Source organism: Pristiophorus japonicus, chromosome 9, assembly GCF_044704955.1.
Source record: "Pristiophorus japonicus isolate sPriJap1 chromosome 9, sPriJap1.hap1, whole genome shotgun sequence".
NCBI lineage: Eukaryota > Metazoa > Chordata > Chondrichthyes > Pristiophoridae > Pristiophorus > Pristiophorus japonicus.
This window is the reverse complement of record NC_091985.1, coordinates 148,884,781-148,909,132: the sequence shown is the minus strand read 5'-3', so window position 1 is coordinate 148,909,132 and position 24,352 is coordinate 148,884,781. Positions and strand designations below refer to the sequence as shown.

Genomic DNA, 24,352 nt, shown 5'->3' with positions numbered 1-24,352 from the left:
TTTTTAAACGGTGAGAGACTCGTAAAATACATCTGCAGCACTAGTATCTACCCGACAAATCCAATTTGGCCAATTACGCCCAATCAGCCTACTATCAATCATCAGCAAAGTGATGGAAGATGTCATCACAGTGCTATCAATCCCGCACTTGCTCACCAATAACCTGCTCACTGATGCTCAATTTTAGCTTCCACCAGGCCTATTTGGCTCCAGACCACAATACAGCCTTGGTCCAAACGTGGACAAAAGCTGAATTCCAGAGGTGAGGTGAGAGTGACTGCCCTTGACAAGGCAGTATTTGACAGAGTGTGGCATTAAGGAGCCCTAGTTAAATTGAAGTCAATGGGAATCAGAGGAAAATCTCCACCGGCTGGAGTCATACCGAGCACGAAGGAAGACGGTTGTGGTTGTTGGACACCAATCACCTCAGCCCCAGGACATCTCTGCAGGAGTTCCTCAGGGCAGTGTCCTAAGCCCAACCATCTTCAGCTGCTTCATGAATGACCTTCCCTCCATCATAAGGTCAGAAGTGGGGATGTTCGCTGATGACTGCACAGTGCTCTGTTCAGTCACAACTCCTCAGATAATGAAGCAGTCTGAGCCAGCATGCAGCAAGACCTGGACAACATTTAGACTTGGGCTGATATGTGGCAAGTAACATTTGCACAACAAAAGCCCCAGGCAATGACCATCTCCAACAAGAATGAGTCTAACCACCTCCCCTTGGCTTTTAATGGCAATCCCTTCACTGAATCCCCCACCATCAACATTGACCATATACTTAACAGGACCAGCCACACACAAATACTGTGGCTACTGGAGCAGCTCAGGGGCTGGGCGGCTAATGACTCACTTCCTGACTTCCCAAAGCCTTTCCATCACCTACAAGGCATAAGTCAGGAGTGTGTATCAAAATCCTGCAATTCCCCACCTAACAGCACTGTGGGAGTACCACCACCTCACGGATTGCAGCGGTTCAAGTCCACCACCACCTTCTCGAGGGCAATTGCGGATGGGCAATAAATGCTGGCCTTGCCAGCGATGTCCGCATCCCATGAATGATTTAAAAAAAAAAACAACATTGGAATTCGGAGGTATTTGGGTGTCCTTGTCCACGAATCACAGAAAGTTAATATGCTGGTACAGCAAGCAATTAGGAAAGCAAACGGTATGTTAGCCTTATTGCAAGGGGGTTGGAGTACAAGAGTAAGGAAGTCTCGCTGCAATTATATAGAGCTTTGGTGAAACCTCACCTGGAGTACTGTGCACTATTTTGGTCCCCTTGCCTAAGGAAGGATACACTTGTCTTTGAGGGGGAGCAATGAGGTTCACTAGATTGATTCCTGTGATAAGAGGGTTGTCATATGAGGAGAGATTGAGTATAATCAGCCTATATTCTCTGGTGTTTAGAAGAATAAGAGGTGATTTCATTGAAACATACATTTTTAGAGAGCTTGACAGGGTAGAAACTGAGATGCTGTTCCCCCTGGCCAGAGAGTCCAGAACAAGGGGTCATAGCTTCAAGATAAGGATAAGTCGTTGAGTGTATTCAAGACTGCGATAGATAGATTTTTGGGCTGTCGGGAATCAAGGGATATGGTGATCGGGCTGGAAAGTAGATTTGAGGTCGAAGATCAACCATTAAATGGCTTTAGGTGCCATAGAGTCTACTCCTGCTCCTAATTCTTATTCCTAGTTGCTGGTTTTGATACAACTGAGTGGACTTCTCGGCCATTTCAGAGAGGGCAGTTAAGAGTCAGCCACCTCATTTGAAAGACGGCACCTTCGACAGTCCAGTACTGGAGTGTCAGCTTGGATTATGGGCTCAAATCTCTACAGTGGGGATTGAATTGGGGGAAAGCCAATTTTACTCAGCTGAGATGTGATTTCGTCAAAGTGGACTGGAATCAGCTACTGGAAGATAAATCAGAGCAGTGGGAGGCATTCAAGGAGGAGATCCTGAGGGTTCAGAGCAAGTCTGTTCCCTTAAACAAAAAGGGTTGGACTAACAAATCCAGAGCCCCCCCTGGATGCCAAAGGGGGCTCAATACTGCAGAAACCCTAGAGGAGTACAGAAAGTGCAGGGGTGAATTTAAGTAGGAAATTAAGAAAGCAAAGAAAAAGCATGAAAAGATTTTGGCAAGTAAAATCAAGGACAGCCCAAAGATGTTTTTATAAGTACATTGGGCCGAAAATTGAGGTCGGCAGCTTCCTTTGTACGAACGCCTCCGACCCGAAAAAAAATCTACGAATCCAACTTGATCCCGGAGAAACGTACGATACCAGTCGGAGGCCTAGATTCTCTGCACAGCACATGGGGACCTGTCTTTGAGGTGCGCAAGTCCAAGCTGGAGTCACATGGGCCTGGACAGCCAATCATGATGCAGTATTCTCATTGATAATAATGGGAACTCCGTTTGTGCGAGTTCCCATTACTATCAGAGAAAAACCACTAAAACACCCCAAACACACCATAATAAATAAATAAAACACCTTACATATTTAAAATTAATTGAAATTAAATGCAATTAAATGTTTTAGAAAAAAATATATTTTTTGGAATTTTTTTTAATGTGTTTTAATAGTGCTAAAAATAAACTTACCTTAATGGACAGGGCTTTTACGATAAAAATATGTATTTAAATTTAATTTTTATATGTTTTAAAACTCTTATGCTGGTAAAAGTAGGCTATTATACGTCTGCTTTCATCAGGCGTAAAAGTTTGAAGGCGATAAAGATGGACAAATAGCCCAATCTCTCCCGCGAGAATGTCCTTCTCCTGGGGATGCAGAGGGTTTGTCAAGGGAAATCTTGACCGGTCGGAAAAGCCGTTTTTTGGTGCATGCGCTTTGCGCCCCGAAAGCCGGCTTTTGCAAGGCCTCGCTGGGCCCAAGCGCACTTCGTTCGGACCCGGCAAGGCCGGAATTTTACCCCATTAAGAGTAAGAGGATAACTAAAGAAAGAGTAGGGCCTATTAGTGACCATGAAGGCAATCTGTGTATGGAAGCAGAAGACGTGGGTATGGTTCTTAATGAATACTTTGCCTCTGTTTTCACAAAAGGGGCGATGCAGACATTGCAATCAGAGAGGAGGAGTGTGAAATATCAGATGAAATAAACATAGTGAGAGAATTATTATTAAGGGGTTTAGCAGCTTTGAAAGTGGTTAAATCCCCAGGCCCGGACGACATGTATCCCAGGCAATTAAGAGAAGCAAAAGAGGAAATTGCAGCGGCTCTGACCAGCATTTTCCAATCCTCTCTGGCTACAGGTGTGGTACAGGAGGACTGGAGGAATGCTAACATTGTACCTTTGTTTAAAAACGGAGAAAAACCGAGTAATTGCAGGCCAGTCAGTCTAACCTCATTGGTGGGAAAATTATTCAAAAAAATTCTGAGGGACAGGATAAATCTTCATTTAAAAAGACACTGATAAATCAAGGACAGTCAGCATGGATTTGTTAAGGGAAGGTCGTGTTTGACTAACTTGATTGACTTTTTGGAGGAGGTAATAAGGAGGGTATATGGATTTTAGCAAGGCTTTTGATAAAGTCCCACATGGCAGACTGGTCACAAGTGAAAGCCCATGGGATCCAAGGCAAAGTGACAAGTTGGCTCCAAAATTGGTTCAGAGGCAAGAAAGAAAGAAACATAAGAGCATAAGAATTAGGAACAGGAGTAGGCCATCTAGCCCCTCGAGCCTGCTCCGCCATTCAACAAGATCATGGCTGATCTGGTCGTGGACTCAGCTTCACTTACCCGCCCGCTCCCCATAACCCTTAATTTCCTTATTGGTTAAAAATCTATCTATCTGTGTCTTGAATACATTCAATGAGCTAGCCTCAACTGCTTCCTTGGGCAGAGAATTCCACAGATTCACAACCCTCTGGGAGAAGAAATTCCTTCTCAACTCGGTTTTAAATTGGCTCCCCCGTATTTTGAGGCTGTGCCCCCTAGTTCTAGTCACCCCGACTAGTGGAAGCAACCTCTCTGCCTCTATCTTGTCTATCCCTTTCATTATTTTAAATGTTTCTATAAGATCACCCCTCATCCTTCTGAACTCCGAGTAAAGACCCAGTCTACTCAATCTATCATCATAAGGTAACCCCCTCATCTCCGGAATCAGCCGAGTGAATCGTCTCTGTACCCCCTCCAAAGCCAGTATATCCTTCCTTAAGTAAGGCGACCAAAACTGCACGCAGTACTCCAGGTGCGGCCTCACCCATACCCTATACAGTTGCAGAAGGACCTCCCTGCTTTTGTACTCCATCCCTCTCGCAATGAAAGCCAACATTCCATTCGCCTTCCTGATTACCTGCTGCACCTGCAAACTAACTTTTTGGGATTCATGCACAAGGACCCCAGGTCCCTCTGCACCGCAGCATGTTGTAATTTTTCCCCATTCAAATAGTATTCCCTTTTTTTTTTCCCAAGGCGGATGACCTCACACTTTCCGACATTGTATTCCATCTGCCAAACCTTAGCCCATTCGCTTAACCTATCTAAATCTCTTTGCAGCCTCTCTGTGTCCTCTACACAACCCACTTTCCCACTAATCTTTGTGTCATCTGCAAATTTTGTTATACTACACTCTGTCCCCTCTTCCAGGTCATCTATGTATATTGTAAACAGTTGTGGTCCCAGCACCGATCCCTGTGGCATACCACTAACCACCGATTTCGAACCCGAAAAGGACCCATTTATCCCGACCCTCTGCTTTCTGTTAGCCAGCCAATTCTCAATCCATGCTAATACATTTCCTCTGACTCCGCGAACCTTTATCTTCTGCAGTAATAGGGTAATGGTCGATGGTGTTTTTGTGACAGGAGGGCCCTTGCTTTTTGTGGTACATATCAATGAATTAGATTTGAATGTAGTGGGTATGATTAAGAAGTTTGCAGATGATACAAAAATTATCTGTGTGGTTGATAATGAAGAAAAATCGTTGTAGACTGCAGAAAGACATCAATAGACAGGTCAGGTGGGCAGAGTTGTGGCAAATGGAATTCAATCAGGAGAAGTGTGAGGTAATGCATTTGGGGAGGGCTAACAAGGCAAGGGAATACACAATAAATGGTAGGACACAGAAGTGTAGAGGATCAGAGGGTCCTTGGAGTGCATGTCCACAGATCCCTGAAGGTAGCAGGACAGGTAGATAAGGTGGTTAAGAAGGCATACAGAATACTTGCCTTTATTAGCCGAGGCATAGAATAAAAGAGCAGGGAGGTTATGCTTGAACTGTATAAAACACTAGTCAAGCCACAGCTAGGGTACTGTGTGCAGTTCTGGTCAGCACATTACAGAAAAGATGTGATTGCACTAGAGAGGATACAGAGAAGATTTATGAGGATGTTGCCTGAACTGGAGAATTTTAGCAATGAGGAAAGATTGGATAGGCTGGGCTTGTTTTCTTTGGAACAGAGGAGGCTTAGGGGAGACCTCATTGAGGTGTATAACATTATGAAGGGCCTAGATAGAGTGGATGGGAAGGAAGTATTTCTCTTAGCAGAGGGGTCAACAACCAGGGGGCATAGATTTAAAGTCATTGGTTGGAAGTTTAGAGGGGATTTGAGTGGAAATGTTTTCACCACCCAGAGGGTGTTAGGAGTCTGGAACTCACTGTCTGAAAGGGTGGTAGAGGCAGAAACCCTCCCCCCTTTTAATAAGTACTTGGATATGCACTTAAAGTGTTGTAACCTCCAAGGCTATGGACCTAGAGCTGGAAAGTGGGACAGCTCTTTCTTGCCCGGTGCGGACACAAAGGGCCGAAATGGCCTCCTTCCGTGCTGTAGGTTTCAATGATGCTGTGATCCTTTAAACTATGTCCTTCTGACTCAGAGGTAAGAGTGCTACCAACTGAGCCACAGCTGACTCCGCCGGTTGTTTGCAAATAAAGTAAGGCTGGACTAACACTTTTTCATAAAGATAATTTTGCTGCAAGTACATCAGACATCGGTTGATTGGAATATATTGGGGGTTGGCCGGTTCCTTGTGATTCCATCCTCTGTGTTGTACACTGAATTTTCATGCTTCTCTCCTTTTTTTCTGCAAAAGGATGGATCACTGGGAAACATCGATGACCTGGCTCAGCAGTATACGGAATACTACAACACCTGCCTTAATGATGTGTCTGAAAGGATGGAAGAGCTAGGCGCCCACAAAGTCTCAGAGGACCTTGAACTGGTAAGAAACAGCCCGAGTCCTCTCGGAGATCTGCACAAAGAAATGAAAGAACTTGCATTTCTATAGGGCTCGTCACGACTTCAAGTCGACCCAAAGCACTTTACATGAAGTACTTTTAAAGTGCAGTCACTGCTGTAATGTTGGAAATGCAGCAGTCAATTTGCACACAGCAAGCTCCCACAAACAGGAATGAAATAAATGACCAGACAATCTGTTTTTAGTGGTGTTTGTTGAGGGATAAGTGTGTGGCAGGATAGCAAGAAAACCTAGCAATACATCAAATTCAGGTGTATTTGAGAACCTCGGAGTGAAACATTAACTAGGCCTCAAATTAAATACCACATTTTGTATTTTATTATCCATTCGAATTGTACTGTTTCCCTCAGCCGCTCAAACCCCTGCTCCCACCAGTTCACTGTTCTGAATGGGCCTCATTTGGACTGCACGGTGGGTTCAAAGATGGGCAGAAAGCCTGGTGCGATTTATAGAGTCCCTCTCATATCCTCGGGATGTCCGAAAGTAGTTCACAGCCAATGAATTACTTTTCAAGAGTTACGTAGGCCAACACGACAGCCTGGTACCAGAAATAGCAGTGAGATGGATGACCAGGTAATCATTTTTGGTGATATTTATTTGAGGAATAAGTTTTGGCCAGGACAGCAGGGAGCACTCTTATGCATTTGGAATAGTGCCATGGAATCTTTTACATCCACCTGAGAGGGCAGGCGGGGCCTCGGATTAACGTCTCATCCAAAAGACCATGGGGGAGAAATTGGGCTCTGTAGTGCCTGTTTTTTAGGCACTAATCGGCTACCTAAAGCTCCAAAATTGTGCCCAAAATGTGCGCACATACTTCCGATCTTGGTACAGTAGTTTGTGCACGCAAGCCCAACAACCGGCAGCTGCATGCTGAGCCGGCAGATTATGATGTCAATCAGTGTGCAACGCTAACGCCAGCATCACCGTTTTAGAACGGATGCGCTGGCCTCCTCTGAACCTCGCACAGTTGAACATGACATTAAACGACACAAAAACCACCCACCAGCGCTACTTCAAGGGATCATGAACTACTTTCAGGTTAGTTGCTGGATTATTTCTTCTGGTTGCTGGTGCAATTCTATAGATTTTGGGAGCTTTCGTTTACTTGCCTAAAGTTTGAATAGTCTACAGGGAGCAGTCTGGCTGGTGCTGAAGTACTTTTTTGATGGTTTAAAGGCTTGTGCTGAAACAAGTTGCTTCCAGACATGGGTGGCATGGTTTTCCTCTTGGAATTGAGCGTGACAGGGACAATGAAGAGAAGCTGCTAGAAGAGGAGGAAGGGGACAAGAGCTCTCAGCAGGAGGCCATATCCGCCAAGGGCCTTTAGGGAGCAATTCTCTTGCCTTAACTTCAGCAACGACTAAAGCTTGAGATGTCTTCACTTCACTAAAGAGGCCTTGAATGAAGTCTGCCACTACTGCAATTACAACTCAGAGCAGGGCATGGACCTGTGGCATTGCCTGTGGCTCTCAAGGTGACTGTGGCTCTTAACATTTAAGTGTCTGGCTCATTTCAGGTAGCTGCTGGAGATATAAGCAACATCTCGCAGTTTGCCGTGCTCTGCTGCATAAGTGAGGTCACTGAGGCTTTCTATGCAAAGGGAGACAGCTTCATCTTATTCCCTCTTGCGAGAGACAAGCAGGTGAAGTGAGCACGAGTGTTTGCTTGGATTGCAGGCTTCATAGTGGAGGATGCCACTGACAGCATGCACCTTGCTTTGTGTGCGCCTCGTGAATGCTGCCATTTTCCTGAACCGAAAGGGATTGCACTCCCTTACTGTGCAACTTGTGTGCAACCACAGGCAGCGCATCAGGCAGGTGAATGCCCGTTATCCTGGCAGCAGTCATGATTCATTCATTCTGTGGCAGTCCTCTGTGCCAGCTGCATTTGACCCACCATGGCAAGTCAAAGGATTGGTTGCTGGGCGACAAGAGTTATCCACTGATGACATGGCTCATGGCTCCGGTACGGAACACACACACATGTGAACAGCAGGCCTGCAATGGGAGCTATGCATATATAACATTATAGAGTATAGCATTGGCATCCTCACGCAATGCTTCCACTGCCTGGACCGCTCTGGAGCAGCCCTGCCATACTCAGCTGAGTGGGTATCAAGATTTGTGGTGGTATCCTGCACAACCTGGCCATTATGAGGGAAGAGCCCTTGTCACCCCCTAGGAATAGGAAGAGAAGGAGCTGGAAGAGGAGGGGGCAGGGGGGTAGTGGGCAAGAGCAGCAGGAAATGGAGGAACAGGAAGAGGAAGGGAGGCTACAGTGTAGACGGCCCCTTTCTGCCCGGGATCTATGTGATGAAATAACTAATGAGTGATGCCAGTAACCTGAACCACACCTCCCCATTCACCAACAGTCCCACACTCCTCATTGTTCCTCTATCACTGACCATCACATCGTCCTGTTTCCGACAACACAAATATGAAAACCAAACCTTACACATTCCAGTCCAAATTTATAAATTCAATCATGACATAATGCATACAAAAGTAAACTAATCCTTCTGCATTCCCTTAGTGCCTCTTCCATGTGCCTTTGCTTCTCCGAGTGCTCCTCTGAGGTGCTTCTCCCGTTGGTGCAGCATGGGTAGTGGAAGTTTGCTGACCTAAAATTGAGGAGACTGCAGATGGCCTTCGAGGGTGACCTCAAGCAGCTCTGGGCTGAGAAGCCTGGCTTCAGACTGCACTATCTCGGCCTGGGCTGGCTGGCTGACAGGCAACAGCAAGGGCAGGGGTGGGAGCATGAATGCTGTCATCCTGAGAGAGGACAGCAGGTTAGTGCTCCATGGAGTCACTGCCACTCTCCCAGTGCAGCACCTCAGCAATACTACTGATCTATTAGAGAACAGATTGATGGGCTGCTGTGACACCCTGGAAGCCTCGTTGAACACTGGTATCCAGAGCCATGATGACATCAGTCTGAGCTTCCACTGCAGCATCAGCCATCAGAAGCTACATCATGCTGGGTTTCACAGGTATGCTGATGGAGGTAACCACTCGTTTCATGTTAGAAAGGATGGGCTCCAAGCTCTGTGCAAAACCCTGTGCAGAATTGGTGCTGGACTCCTCCATGCTCCTTGACATTGAGCAGTGACTTTCTACCAGGCTTTCCAGTGCGCCAAACTTTTGGGTGTGTACATCCATTAGCCTTCTGTAGCCAGGCTCATAGAAATCCTCATCTGAGTCCTCTACAGCAGAACTAGTGCCAAACAATGACCATCTCCAACAAGGGAAATTCTAGCCACCTCCCCTTGCTATTCAATGACATTGCCATCGTCAAATCTCCCAACATCAATATCCTGGGTGTCACCATTGACCAGAAACTTAACTGGACCAGCCACATAAATACTGTGGTTATAAAAGCAGGTCAGAGGCTGGGTATTCTGTGGCGGGTGACTTACCTCCTGACTCGCCAAAGCCTTTCTACCATCTACAAGGCACAAGTGTGATGGAATACTCTTCATTTGCCTGGATGAGTACAGCTCCAACAACACTCAAGAAGCTCAACACCATCCAGGACAAAGCAGCTCGCTTGATTGGCATCCCATCGACCACCTTAAAACATTGACTCCCTCCAATACTAGTGCACCATTTCTGCCATGTGTACCATCTACAAGATGCATTGCAGCAACTCGCCAAGGCTTGTTCAACAGCATCTCTCAAACCCGCGACTTCTACCACCAAGAAGGACAAGGGCAGCAGGTGCGTGGGAACACCACCACCTCCATGTTCCCCTCCAAGTCGCACACAATCCTGACTTGAAAATGTAGGGTAAAAATCTTGAAACTCCCTACCTATCAGCACTGTGGGAGTATTTTCACTACACGGACTGCAGCGGTTCAAGAAGACAGCTTACCACCACCTTCTCGAGGGCAATTAGGGATGGATAATAAATGCTGGCCTTGCCAACGATGTCTACATCCCGTGAATGAATAATTAAAAAAACTGGTGTGCGACCTCTCCCTCCAGCGAGCTGGCACCTGCACTATCCTTTCCTCACCACCGTCCAACCCCCTCCCCCACTCGCACCCTGGCTCCTATGCACTTGTGCCCGGTGTCTCAGCATGTGCAGCTCCCTCCCCTACCCTAGCTTCTAAAATACACGCAGTGTCAGTCTCTGAGCTGGTGGTTGCAAATGCAAGATTGAGTGACAGTGTTGCTTCAACTTCACTGTCTTCCTCTTCCTCCACTGACTGGTCAGGTTCCAGTTCTTTGGTATCTGAAACGAAAAAGGGACAAGTGTTGGGATGTAAGAAGTGAATGCTTACACTCTGCAGCTTCTCACTCAGAGATTGAGGGATGAGGGAGAAGTGGGATGCGAGGAGGAGGATTGGGTATGCGGGTCCCTCCTCATCAATCGCTTCAACATCACCAGTGGCCACGACCTCAGCGATGCCCCTTCCCATGATAGCCATGTGTGTTAAACATGCAGGCGTGCTTATCCTCCTCAAGTTCTTTCCTGCTGCCTGCTGTTATGTGCCACCTTCTCCTGCAAGAAAGAGGGAATGTGTCAGTGAGTGTCCTGCAGTGTTTGGGTGATGTGGCTATCATAGTTGAATAGTTGCCTGTGTGTGTGTGGGTTGTGGGTGTGAAGCTTGCAACAGTGCTCAGTGTGTGAGGGTGAGGTAAAGCATATGAATGCTGGGTATGAGTCCTGATTGATAGAGATTGCTGGTAGATGGGTGATGGGGCTGTAGAGAATTGAGCAGTGGCTGAGGCTATTGGTGCAGTTGGTGGGATATGCCATTGGAAGATGAAGTCACTCACTCTGACAACTTGTGTGAAATCATTAAACTTCTTCCTGTACTGCATCCTTGTTCGAGGAGTAAAACTCCTGCCATTGATATTTGCTGCTATTTCTTCCCACTGCCTCTTGAGCATGTGTCGAGAGGGCCTCTTGCCCCCCTGTGGGTACAGGACATCTCTCCTCCATTCCACCTCTTCCATCAAGGCCTCCAGTGCATTATCAAAAAAACTTGGTGCACACTCTGTACCATGTTCAGCCATTCTTCAATCTTTGACAGCACAGATTCAGCTCACAAAGGACTCCCACCACCTATTCCAGCCACAGTGCAACTACCCTTTAAGAAGTACAGGCTGCCTTTAAGTAGTGCTAGGATCTCAGGATGCGTGCAGCCATTGAACAACGGCGGTAGTGCTGGCTGCTCACAGTGAATGGGCGTGGGTTAATCGTGCACCGTGATCACTGTGCCTGTTTATAAGCCTTATCCAATTTATCCCCCAGCATATCCAACAGTGCAACACTCCCTCAGAACTGCCCTGAATTGTCAGTCTGAATTATGTGCACCACAAGGTAAGTAAAAAAAAAAAAAATAAGTCCACTCTCACCTTTCCGACCTTTAAGGACCATTGGGTTGGATGCCAAGTGCCTGAAGGAACTGACCGTCACATGCACAATTAAATTTTGCAAAGGGGGCTTCAAACTGACGTTCAGTGGTGGGGCCTTTACCAATATGGCGGGTGGTGCACTTCCGGCACTGAGCATACGCACACTGCCTGCCTTACTAACCCTTAGGCACCCATTTTCTGCCTGTAACAATCCAATTTCTAGGCCCACGATCTTCCTACTTGCAGGCGAGAGTGCCACCAACTGAGCCAAACTGACAGAGCCCACATTACGCAAATGTTGCTGATGTACCTGTGGATTTCTTATAAAGTCATACTTGCACCGTGCCATCAGCGACTCTTGCTGCCAATCTTCTCTCCCTGCATCGTCCTGGCCTCCATTTCCCTGAGCGACTCGGTTAAAGTCCCTTCATGCTTGATGTCATTCCCAATCACAACCTCAAAGGCATGGAAATAAAACCGTGGTCATGGAATTAGCCTGTGTCGAACCAAATGTTAGCAGTTTTGCCTTCAAAAATTGTGATGAACTTGTACTAAAGCCCGAATAAAACCATCAATATCATCTCCCTCAAAATTCAGAAAACTGATTCGATTTAATAAAATAATTTTCCGAGCATTGTAGATTCAGTTAGTAAGTGTTTCTCTGCCAGCCCAAGAGTAAGCCAATGCTCTTTCTCCTTCTCCTCCTCCGTTTTATATTACTACGGTACTCTTTGTCATTGTTCCATCTCTTCCAGTTTGCATTGTTCTTCCTCTTTCACTGCCTTCAGTTCCTACCAAGAACACTTAGAGCGCTCCTTGTTTTCCTTTGCAGCCAAACGAGCTAACTCCAGGCTAGAGATCATTCACATATATTCATATTCATGTCTTTGTGTGTTTATATATGTATGTGTATGTTTAGGTGTGTTTTTATACATATATATATATATGTATGTGTGATAATATATGTGTGTGTGTTTATATGTATGTTTATGGGTGTGTTTATGTATATGCATGTTTGTTTTCATGCATGTGCAAAAGTGTTTGTATGTCTGTTTATGTCGCTGTGTTTATATGTATGTGTTTACATGTATATGTGTTTATTTAGAGATCTGTGTTTATATTTGTGTTTGTGTGTGTGTGTTTTATATATATGTATGTCTGTGTTTTTTTTAATATAAAATATATTTTACGAGCCCAGATGATGTGTCTGAAATTATTGGTACTTTGATTTGTTAGGCAGCTCTGCCAGCTCTCCTTGATCACATGTATGCGATGGCATAATCCTAATTTCACTACTTGAAATCGAGCTGTGTTTGCTAATTGTATCAATCGTACACCATCTTGGTTCTTCTCTGGCTTGTTCTTGGTAAAGGGATAGATTTAAAGAAATATAAATAAAGTTTTGTATTTGTACAGCTTTTGGACAGAGTATTAATCAACAAATAATAGGAGCTTGTAACAAAGGTAATATAATAATTGTGGGGGACTTCAGTTTTCTTTTGACTGGGCAAATCATATCGGCAAAGGTAGTCTGGAGGACGAGTTCATGGAATGCATTCGAGACAGTTTCCTAGAACAATACATCGTGGAACCAACCAAGGAGCAGGTTACTTTAGATCTTATATTGTGTAATATGCGGATATGAGACAGGGTTAATTAGTAATCTCATAGTAAAGGATCCTCTGGGGACGAGTGATCCTAACATGATAGAATTTCACGTTGGGTTTGAGAGTGACGTACTTAGGTTCAAAACTAGAGTCTTAAACTTAAATAAAGCCAATTACATAGGTATGAGGGGCAAGTTGGCCAAGGTAGATTGGGAAATTAAATTAAAAGGTTTGATGGTAGATAAGCAAAGGCAAGCATTTAAAGAAATATTCCAAAATTCGTAATGAATATTCATTCAATTGAGAAATAAAAACTCCACAGGGAAAGTGATCCATCCTTGGCTAACTAAAGAAGTTAAGGATAGCATGAGATTAAAAGAAGAGGCTTATAATGTTGCGAAGAATAGTAGTAAGCCTGAGGATTGGGAGAGCTTTAGAAACCAGCAAAGGATGACCAAAACATTGATAGGGGAGAAAATAGAATGAGAATAAACTAGCAAGAAATATAAAGGCAGATTGTAAGAGCTTCTACAAGTATGTAAAAAGGAAGAGAGTGGTAAAAGTAAGCGTTGGTCCCTTAGCGGCTAAGACAGGAGAAATTATTATGGGGACTAAAAAAATGGCAGGAATGTTAAATGAATATTTTGTATCTATCTTTACAGTAGAAAACCCAAAAAGCATACCAAAAATAGTGAGGAATCAACGGGCTAATGAGAGCGAGGAACTTAAAGTAATTAAGATCAGTCGAGAAAATGTACTTCGGAAACTAATGGGACTAAAAGCTGACAAATCCCCTGGACCTGATGGCCTACATCTAGGGTTCTAATAAAGTGGCTGCAGAGATGGTGGCTGCATTGGTTATGATCTTCCAAAATTCCCTAGATTCTGGAACTGTCCCAACGGATTGGAAGGTAGCAAATGTAATCCTACTATTCAAGAAAAGAGGGAGAGAAAACCAGGAACTACAGGCCAGTTAGTCTGACATCATTTGTTGGGAAAACGTTGGAATCCATTATTAAGGAAGTGGTAAAAGAGCATTTAGAAAATCATATTATGATTAGGCAGAGTCAAAATGGTTTTATGAAAGGGAAATAGTGTTTAACAAATTTATTAGAGTTTTTTGAGGATGTAACTAGCAGGGTAGATAAAGAAAAAATAGTGGATGTGTATAGTTGGATTTCCAAAAGGCATTCAATAAAGTGCCTCGCAAAACGTTGTTACGCAAGATAAGGGCTCATGGGGTTAGAGGTAATATATTAGCAATATATAATCTACAATCTCTCGCCACTCCTTCACCCTGACCTCGCTGCTCCTGCTGTACCTGCTCATGCTCCAATCAGCGACCTGGACCTCAATGACATCCCTCTTCGCTGCCGTCTCTCTCCTGCACCAGCTCGCGCTGGTGGTACGCCGCCACGCTGCTGATGGCGGGCCCAACCTGCGAGAGACCATCAGCGGCAGGTCGGAGCCATCAAAGGAGCGGCGAGCGGCGGCGGCCATGGGCAGCGTGGTGGCCCCAACCTACGAGAGACCATCAGCGGCAGGTCGGAGCCATAAAAAGGAAAAAAATATATATTAATGACTTAGATGAAGGGACTGAGTGTAATGTATCCAAGTTTGCTGATGATACAAAGCTAGGTGGGAAAGTAAGCTGTGAGGAGGACACAGTCTGCAAAGGGATATAGACCGTTTGGTGAGTGGGCAATAAGTTGGCAGATGGAGTATAATGTGGGGAAATGTGAGGTTATTCACTTTGGTAGGAAGAATAGAAAAGCAGAATATTTTTTAAATGGTGAGAAACTATTAAATCCTCGTGTTCAGAGATATTTAGGTGTTCTAGTACAGAAACATAGAAAGCCAGCCTGCAGGTACAGCAAGCAATTCGGAAGGTAAACGGCACGTTGGCCTTTATTGCAAGAGGAGTAGAAGAGTAAGGAAGTCTTGCTACAATTGTACAGGACTTTGGTGAAACCACATCTGGAGTACTATGCACAGTTTTGGTCTCCTTATCTGAGAAAGGATATCCTTGCATTCGAGGTGGTGCAACAAAGGTTCACTGGATTGATCCCTGGAATGAGAAGGTTGTCCTATGAGGAGAGATTGGGTAGATTAAGCCTATACTCTCTGGCATTAGAAGAATGAGAGGTGATCTCATTGAAACATAAGATTCTGAGGGGGATTGACAGGGTAAATGACAGGGTAAATGCTCAGAGGTTGTTTCCCCTTGGCTAGAAAGTCTAGAACTAGGGAGCATAGTCTCAGGATAAGGGATCGACCATTCAAGACTGAGATGGGAAGGAATTTCTTATCTCAGAATGTTATGAATCTTTGGCATTCTCTACCTCAAAGGGCTGTGAATGCTGAATCGTTGAATATATTCAAGGCTGAGATAGATAGATTTCAGGACTCTAGGGGAGTCAAGGGATATGAATATCAGGCAGGAAAGTGGAGTTGAGATCGAAGATCAGTCATAATGTTATGAATGGCAGAGCAGGCTCGAGGGGCCTACTCCTGCTCCTAATTCTTGTTCTTATATATTCTTATCACACCTCCATGAAAGGGCTTCACATAAAAACTTTTAGATTCTTAAAGATTTTTGAGTGATAAGGAAATAAAGGGTTATGGGGAGCAGGCAGGTAAGTGGAACTGAGTCCATGATCAGATCAACAACGATCTTACTAACTGGCGGAGCAGGCTCAAGGGGCCAAATGGTCTAATCCTGCTCCTATTTCTTATGTTCTTACAAACGATTGCTTTTGAGGCACAATAGCCACCAGGCTACATGAGGTAAATGGGCGTAGTATAGATGCCACACACAGTCACTCTTAGCCTGCTGTATCCTAATTGAGGACACATAGGGCAAGAAATTCAAATACTTACCGCCACCTGTTAGCGCCAGCGATTCTCTAAAAAATGGAAGTCGCCACTCTTGCGCCAGCTGAAGGCGGTCCCCATGGTGACTGCCATATTTGTGGGCCCCTTTGCTCCCTCGGTAACTGGCAGCACCCTGTTAAAAAAAAAAAAAAAAAAATGGTGGCACGGTGACATCGCCAACTTCACGTCACCTACGTCCCTGGCGCTCAATTCAGAACTGGGTCCTGCAAGCAGGCTGTCGAGTGATATCTGCAGCTGTTAAAATGGCACACACATCATTCAGGTAACTTTGAATGGAAGGTTTTGACCTTGTTTTTTTTTGGATTTTATTGAAGTGGTGGCTTCCTGCGAAATATGTGAAAAGTTTTTTTTTTTAAAAAGTGTTTTGATCTGCAGCTGGACGCTTGCGAGGGCTCAGATGGTAAGTGAAGGCCTTTGAAAAGACAGAACATTCTGCGAATACTCAGCAGGTCCCGCTACATTTATGGACTTCACATCTCAGGTCGACGTGCTGTCTGACCAACTGAGTCTTTGCAGCATTTTATGCTGTCATTTGACATTGACAGCATCTGCTTGCAGAGGGAAGCGGAAGATGCAGAAGAGGAGGAATCAGACACACGGATGGATCCCAAACAGCCCCTTTGTGGCTGGTATATCTGTGGCTGGGCAAGCTGACCCACTGGCTGGGCAGGCTGCATTTCTCGGGTGTGTGAAATGAGGAAGGCGCAAGGGTGGAGTTGTGCTGACGGGAGGGCAGCAAACCTAGAGGTGCATGCCAGAAGGGGGATAACGTATGAGGATACCAGCATCTTGTATCCTTTCAGCCCCGCCACTGGCCAAGGACTCTGCCATGCCTCTGCCAAGAATAGCCTGCACCTTCTCCTCCAAGGGTGATGCTGGAAATGGTAGATGTGCCTTGTCATTTGGTGCAGCTGGTTGGTAGGGGGTCCTGCATTGAGCAGTGTGTGAGGTGGTGTAGGTAGTACGTGATGGCTTTTGAAGATGCATTCACTGACCTTGACCCATGGATTGAGGTCATAATGCTTATTTGGGCACTAGAACCGGGTGGTGGGGGAGATGCTGCTGGCAGTGATGGCCTAGTTAATGTACTCCCACATTGTTCTTTCTGGAGGTCCTCCTGGCCCTTGTGGGTAGAGGATCAGTCTTGCAGCTTTGACTCTCTGCATAAAGCTGGAGTGCTGCATACGAGACCCTGGGTGCCCCGTCCCTGGCTTGCTGAACCATTTGTGTTAGTGCTGAGGCAGTTTTCCCATTTGTTTAGTTTAGGAAGGTAATTCAGCTTTAAGAGCTGAATAATCACATTTGTAACTTTTAATTATTGAATATTTGTAAAAAGACAAAGGGCTGAAAATGTACTAAATCAGTGCATTTTATTTTCCCTTGCTTCGATATACATGGCCCTTTAAATTTCAGAGCTCCGCACTGCCCACAATGCACTGCGAGCTTCACAGCCTTGCACACAGACGCTGGGGGGAAGCAGCAACATCGCACCAGGACTACAAATTAGTCCCGGCTCCCTCATGCAACACCACCTGGACGGTGTTACGCCTAAGGTTAGCACTGTGGCACCTACCACCCCCCCCACGCCAATTTCGATCAGTTAGCGCTGTGGCCGTTAACGGCAGTTGGTGAGGGCACCGACTGCTTTGCTGGCGATCACCAATTTTTTCTCCCTTACAGTTTTAATCAGTTTTAGTTTGCATTTGTAAAGATCAGGATTACAAAATGGTAATGTAGTTGACAGTATGCAATTGATCTGTGAAACTGGGTTACTGGTCAGTGCCTGGAGCTAAAATCTATATGAATTAAGTACTTTTGAAGTGCAGTAACTGCTGTAATGTAGGAAACACAGCAGCCAATTTTTGCACAGCAAGGTCCCATGAACAGCAATGAGATAATGAACAGATAATCTGTTTTAGTGACATTGGTTGAGGGATAAATATTGGCCAGGACACTGCTGCTTCTTCGAATAGTGTAGTGGGATCTATTATGTGCACCTTAGAGGCCTTGGTTTAAGGTCTCATTCAAAAGACGGCACCTCCGACAGCGTAGCAGTCCCTCAGTATTGCACTGGGAGTGTCAGCCTAGATTTTGTGCTCAAGTTTCTCATGTAAGGAGTGGGACTTCAACCCATAACCTTTCAACTCAGGCGTGAGTGCTACCAACTGAGCCACATGTGGTGTATCAGTAAGCACAAATAACCTGCTAAGTCTGTACACTGGTAAGAATGTTCAGCAGATTTAGCGTTTTCTAAAGCTGATTTGGTTTTCAGACAACAAGAAAGAATAAGTCACGGTCTTATGTCACACCCTGCTTTCCCGCAGATTAAGGTGCTAATCACACTGCCATATACAATTACTGATGCAAGTCTCCTCCCTATACTTAGAAGGCTTAAAGTATATGCCACCTCACATGTTACATTCATGTGCAGCCTATTCTTCCGCGCTGGCACTGAATCATCAAGCTGTTTTCACGAACAGATCTTGAAATTTAAGCCCATAGAACAGAAGCTGCTGGTCATGGGATGCCATGCAAATTGGCAGGCACTGGATACTTGGATGACTGTGCCTGTGCTCCTCCAACACCTCAACAATTTGTATCTGCTCCCTCAGCACTGCAGTCTCAGCCCAGATTTTGTGCTCAAGCCTCTGGAGTGGGGTTGAACCTATCGGCAGATTTTTAATCTGGCTCACGAGGCCCTCCCGAAGTTAATGGCAGGGCCTGATTAGCATTTCAAAGCTCTGTTTCCTGTCCGCAGCCAGCCAGATAGAGAGGTCGGCTGGCTGTGAGCGGGTAGGCTTGTGGCACTAGGCCGCAGAGAGGAGACCTGGAGGGGGTGGGTGTCCGATTGAGGTGGGTGGGTGAGGCAGAGACGCTGGGTCCAGCAGCTAATTGTAATGGCATTTACTTCTCGATCCAGCAGTCCTCGCCATACGTTAGCTGGCGGGTTCCCTGAGGCCTGAGAAACCCAACCAGCCAGAGTTTAATTTGAAATGGTGGTTAAATCTGAGGCACACCAGCTTAATTATAATATTTAAATGGACGTCCCGCCTCCTGGGAGTATGTTTGCTGCCTGGCCTCCGTTTAAACCAGAAGTGGACGGGTTGGGGTCTGGTTTCAGTATTTTAACACTTTAACCTCCCACCCGACATCAACCCACACTTTTTTGGGGGTTAAAATTCCCCCCTATGACCTTCTGATCCAGTGGTGAGAGTGTGAGCGACTGAGGCAAGTTTGGCACCTGGGCAAATGTGGACAATGTGGATGCTGGATCTGAAGACTGACCTTCAGCAAAAGCTGCGAATAGTTGACCGGTAATCACACGCCATCCCTTTCCTGTTCCATCTTTCCCTGTAGGTTTTCAATAGTTGCACACATTTCCTGTTTCTTGTTACTTTGTTTATCATTAAATTCCAGCTGGAACTTGCTTTACCCCACATCCTTCTGCCTAATATCAATCTCCCTGCACTGCTCATCTGGCTGTGCAGGCTGATGTCATCGGCATCTGAAACGGTTTTCTGATACCTCAGTGTCTCCAGCAGGCCCAGAGGAGATTGATTGGCAGACAGTAACTAGTGGAGTCAGAATGACAGGCAGTGACTAGTGGAGTGCCGCAGGGCTCAGTGCTGGGACCCCAGCTCTTTACAATATATATTAATGATTTAGATGATGGAATTCAGTGTAATGTCTCCAAGTTTGCAGATGACACTAATCTGGGTGGCGGTGTGAGCTGTGAGGAGGATGTTAAGAGGCTGCAGGGTGACTTGGACAGGTTAGGCGAGTGGGCAAATACATGGCAGATGCAGTATAATGTGGATAAATGTGAGGTTGCAAAAACACGAGGGCAGAATATTATCTGAATGGCGGCAGATTAGGAAAAGGGGAGGTGCAGCGAGACCTGGGTGTCATGGTTCATCAGTCATTGAAAGTTGGCATGCAGGTACAGCAGGCGGTGAAGAAGGCAAATGGTATGTTGGCTTTCATAGCTAGGGGATTTGAGTATAGGAGCAGGGAAGTCTTGCTGCAGTTGTACAGGGCCTTGGTGAGGCCCCACCTGGAATATTGTGTTCAGTTTTGGTCTCCTAATCTGAGGAAGGATGTTCTTGCTGTTGAGGGAGTGCAGCAAAGGTTCACCAGACTGATTCCAGGGATGGCTGGACTGACATATGAGGAGAGACTGGATCAACTGGGCCTTTATACACTGGAGTTTAGAAGGATGAGAGGGGATCTTATAGAAACATAAGATTCTGACTGGACTGGACAGGCTAGATGCGGGAAGAATGTTCCCGTTGTTGGGGAAGTCCAGAACCAGGGGACACAGTCTTAGGATAAGGGGCAGGCTGTTTAGGACTGAGATGAGGAGAATCTTCTTCACTCAGAGAGTTGTTAACCTGTGGAATTCCCTGCCGCAGAGAGTTGTTGATGCCAGTTCATTGGATATATTCAAGAGGGAGTTAGATATGGCCCTTACAGCTAAAGGGATCAGGTATGGGGAGAAAGCAGGAAAGGGGTACTGAAGGAATGATCAGCCATGATCTTATTAAATGGTGGTGCAGGCTCGAAGGGCCGAATGGCCTACTCCTGCTCCTATTTTCTATGTTTCTATGATTGATCCCACACTCGCGCACGGTTGCTCAAGTTAATTTTCACACCCGTTTCTCTGTTCAGAATAAGCAAAGATCACTCTGAAGGAGGTGCTGCCATTCAGATGAGACCTTGAACTGGATGGACATTAAAAATGGCACTATTTCGATGAAGAGCAGGAGAGTTATCCCCAGAGTCTTAGCCAATATTTATCCCTCAATTAAAAATCACTAAAACAGATTTTCTGGTCATTGCTGCCACGTTTTCGACATTACCGCAGTGACTACACTTCAAAAGCACTTCATTGGCTGTAAAGCACTTTGAGATGTCCTTGGGTCATGAAAGGCACTTTATAAAGTCTTTCTTTTTCTGAGGACAAGGGCTGAATTTCATGTCGGACAGTGTTGGGCTCAAGATATAAACACGCTGGCTGTAGTTTTCAGTGAGTGTTTTCAAATACCGGCTGTGTTGTCATTTAAGTGAAGAATCTGAGGGTTAAATTCCAGACTGAAAGGTTCAGATCCCCTCAGACCAATAATGAGAAATCTTTGCTCTCTCTCATTTTGAGAAAACCCATCTCTGTAATTAAGTTTTCAGACTTGTTTTGTCTCTCTGATAAACAGGATGCAGTAGCTCCACTGATTCTACCCTGTTTTGACTTCTCCTTTGGCTTTGATATTTTTGGATTGAAAACTGCCACGTTTTACTGATTTACAAAGACTCCATGTGTTCTGATTTTAGGAAAGCTCGGCTGCCAATCCACTATCCCAACAGCTGCCGCCCGAGACTGCAGTGAGTACGGCTTCCCTTCAAATCCTCCTGGAGCCTCTCCAGGAACACACCAAGTTTATTAAATTCATCCTGTGATTTCAACACAGCTCTTTTTTCTTTTTAGCGATCACTGACTCTAAATTTGTTTCCCAGGAATCACATGTCTTGGGAAGTGCGGTGTCAACACCAGAGAGCGAGAGAGAGTAAGTCACGTTTACATCACTAAATACTTCTCACTCTTTGCTTTCAGATAAGCACACAGGGATCTGTAAATGTTTGCAGTGCTGTTTCAGTTCTTTAACACAAGGGGTGTCATTATCTCCACCCATGTGTGTGTCTAACAGTCACTAAGCCAGAATGATGAGTCAGGCATATTACACAATCCAAACACATCCACATTATCAAGCCGAAAGGAAAACCTTTGCATGGTTTATTCATACAGACATACGAAATAGGAGCAGGGGTAGGCCATTCAGCCCCTCGAGTCTGCTTTGCCATTCAATAAGATCATGGCTGATTTTGTACCTTAACTCCATTTTCCTGCCTAATCCCCATATCCCTTGATTTCCTTGATATCAAAAAATCTATCGATCTCTGTCTTGAATATACTCAACGACTGAGCCTCCACAGCCATCTGGGGTAGAAAATTCCAAAGATTCACCACCCTCTGAGTGAAGAAATTTCTCCTCATCTCACTTCGTCCTAAATGTGAAATGCCTTATTCTGAGACTGTGACCCTTGGTTCGAGCAGGGAAACATCCTCCCTGGATCTACCCTGTCAAGCCCTGTAAGAATTTTGTATGTTTCAATGAGATCACCTCTCACTAAACTCTAGAGAATATAGGCCTAGTCTACTCAATCTCTCCTCATAGGACAATCCCTCCATCCCAGAAACCAGTCTGATGAACCTTCGTTGCACTCCCTCTATGGCAACTGTATCCTTCCTTGGATAAGGAGACCAAAACTGTACACAATACTCCAGATGTGGTCTCACCAGGGCCCTACACAATTGCAGTAAGACATCTTTACTCTTATACTCAAATCCTCTTGTAACAATCTGTGACTGGAAGGCTGTTTCCAGTGGAGTTCCACAAGGCTCAGTACTCGGTCCCTTGTATTTTGTAGTATATATTAATGATTTAGACTTTAGTGATAAAGACATTTTCAGATGATACAAAAATTGGCCGTGTGGTTGATGGTGAGGAGGAAAGCTTTGGACTGCAGGAAGATATCGATTAACTGGTTAGTTGGGCAGAAAAGTGGAAAATGAAATTCACTCTGGCAAAGTGTGAGGTAATGCATTTGGGGAGGGGCAACAAGGCAAGGGAATACACAATAAATGGGAGGATACTGAGAGGTGTGGAGGAACAGAGGAACCTTAGAGTGCATGTCCACAGATCCTTAAAGGTAGCAGGACAGGCTGATAATGTAATTAAAAAGGCATACGGAATGCTTTCCTTTATTACTGAGGCGCAGAATACAAGAGCAGGGAAGTTATGCTCGAACTGTATACAGCACTAGTTAGGCCACAGCTTGAGTACTGCATGCAGTTCTGGTCACCACATTACAGGAGAGATATAATTGCACTAGAGACAGTGCAGAGGAAATTTACAATGAATGTTGCCAGGACTGGGAAATTTTAGCTATGAGAAAAGATTGGGTAGGCTGGGGTTGTTTTCTTTGGAACAGAGGAGGCTGAGGAGAGATTTAATTGAGATGTATAAAATTATGAGGGGCCGAGATAGAGTGGCTAGGATGAACCTATTTCCCTTACCAGAAGGGTCAATAACCAGGGGGCATAGATTTAAGGTAGTTGGTAGAAGAATTAGAGGGGAGATGAGGGAAAAAAATGTCACCCAGAGGGTGGTGGGGGTTTGGAACTCACTGCCTGAAAGGGTGGTAGAGGCAGAAATCCTCAGCACATTTAAGAAATACTTGGATGTGCCTTAAAGAGGCGTGACCTACAGGGCTAAGGACCCAGTGCTGAAAGATGGGATTAAGCTGGGTAACTCCTTTTCAACCAACACGGACACGATGGGCTGAATGGCCTCCTTCTGTGTCATAATTTTTTATGATTTTAAAGGCCAACATACCATTTGCTTTCTGAATTGCTTGCTTTACTTGCATATTAACTTACAGTGATTCATGGTACAAGGACACCCAGATTCCTCTGAACACCAACATTTCGCAATTTCTCTCCATTTAAAAAATACTCTGCTTTTCTATTTTTCCTACCAAAGTGGATAAGTTCACATTTCTCCACATTATATTCCATTTGCCATGTTCTTGCCCACTCAATTAGCCCATCTATATTCCCTTGAAACCTCTTCGCATCTTCCTCACAACTTACATTCCCATCTAGCTTTGCATCATCGGTAAATTTGGATATTTTACATTTGGTCCCCTCATCCAAATCATTGATATAGATTGTGAATAGCTGAGGCCCAAGCACTGATCCTTGCGGAACCCCACTAGTTACAGTCTGCCAAACCGAAAATGACCCGTTTATTCCTACTCTCTGTTTTCTGTCCATTAACCAATCCTCAATCCATGCTAGTATATTACTCCCAATCCCATGAGCCCTAATTTTGTTTAATGACCTCTTATGTGGCACCTAATTGAATGCCTTCCGAAAATCCAAATACACCACATCTACTAAGTTCCCCTTATCTATTCTGCTGGTTACAACCTCAAAATATTCCAACCGATTCATCAAACATGATTTCCCTTTCATAAATCGTGTTGACTCTACCCAATCCTATTATTATTTTCTAAGTGCCCTGTTACCACGTCCTTAATAGATTCTAACATTTTCCCTACTACTTATGTCAGGCTAACTGGTCTGTAATTCCCCACTTTCTCTCTCCCTCCTTTCTTAAATAATGGGGTTACATTTGCTACCTTCCAATCC

At 45.0% G+C, this 24,352-nt stretch overlaps 1 protein-coding gene across 2 annotated transcripts in view; it reads left to right on the top strand.

Annotated features, from left to right (window-relative positions):
* The window catches only part of sash1a (SAM and SH3 domain containing 1a), a 260,951-nt gene that overhangs the window by 142,666 nt on the left and 93,933 nt on the right, over positions 1–24,352 (top strand). For both annotated transcript variants that reach the window (XM_070889949.1, XM_070889950.1), the window contains exons 2-4: positions 6,054–6,182; positions 21,412–21,462; positions 21,595–21,644. In XM_070889949.1, the coding sequence (XP_070746050.1) occupies positions 6,054–6,182; positions 21,412–21,462; positions 21,595–21,644 (230 nt within the window). The remainder of the gene's footprint in view (positions 1–6,053; positions 6,183–21,411; positions 21,463–21,594; positions 21,645–24,352) is intronic.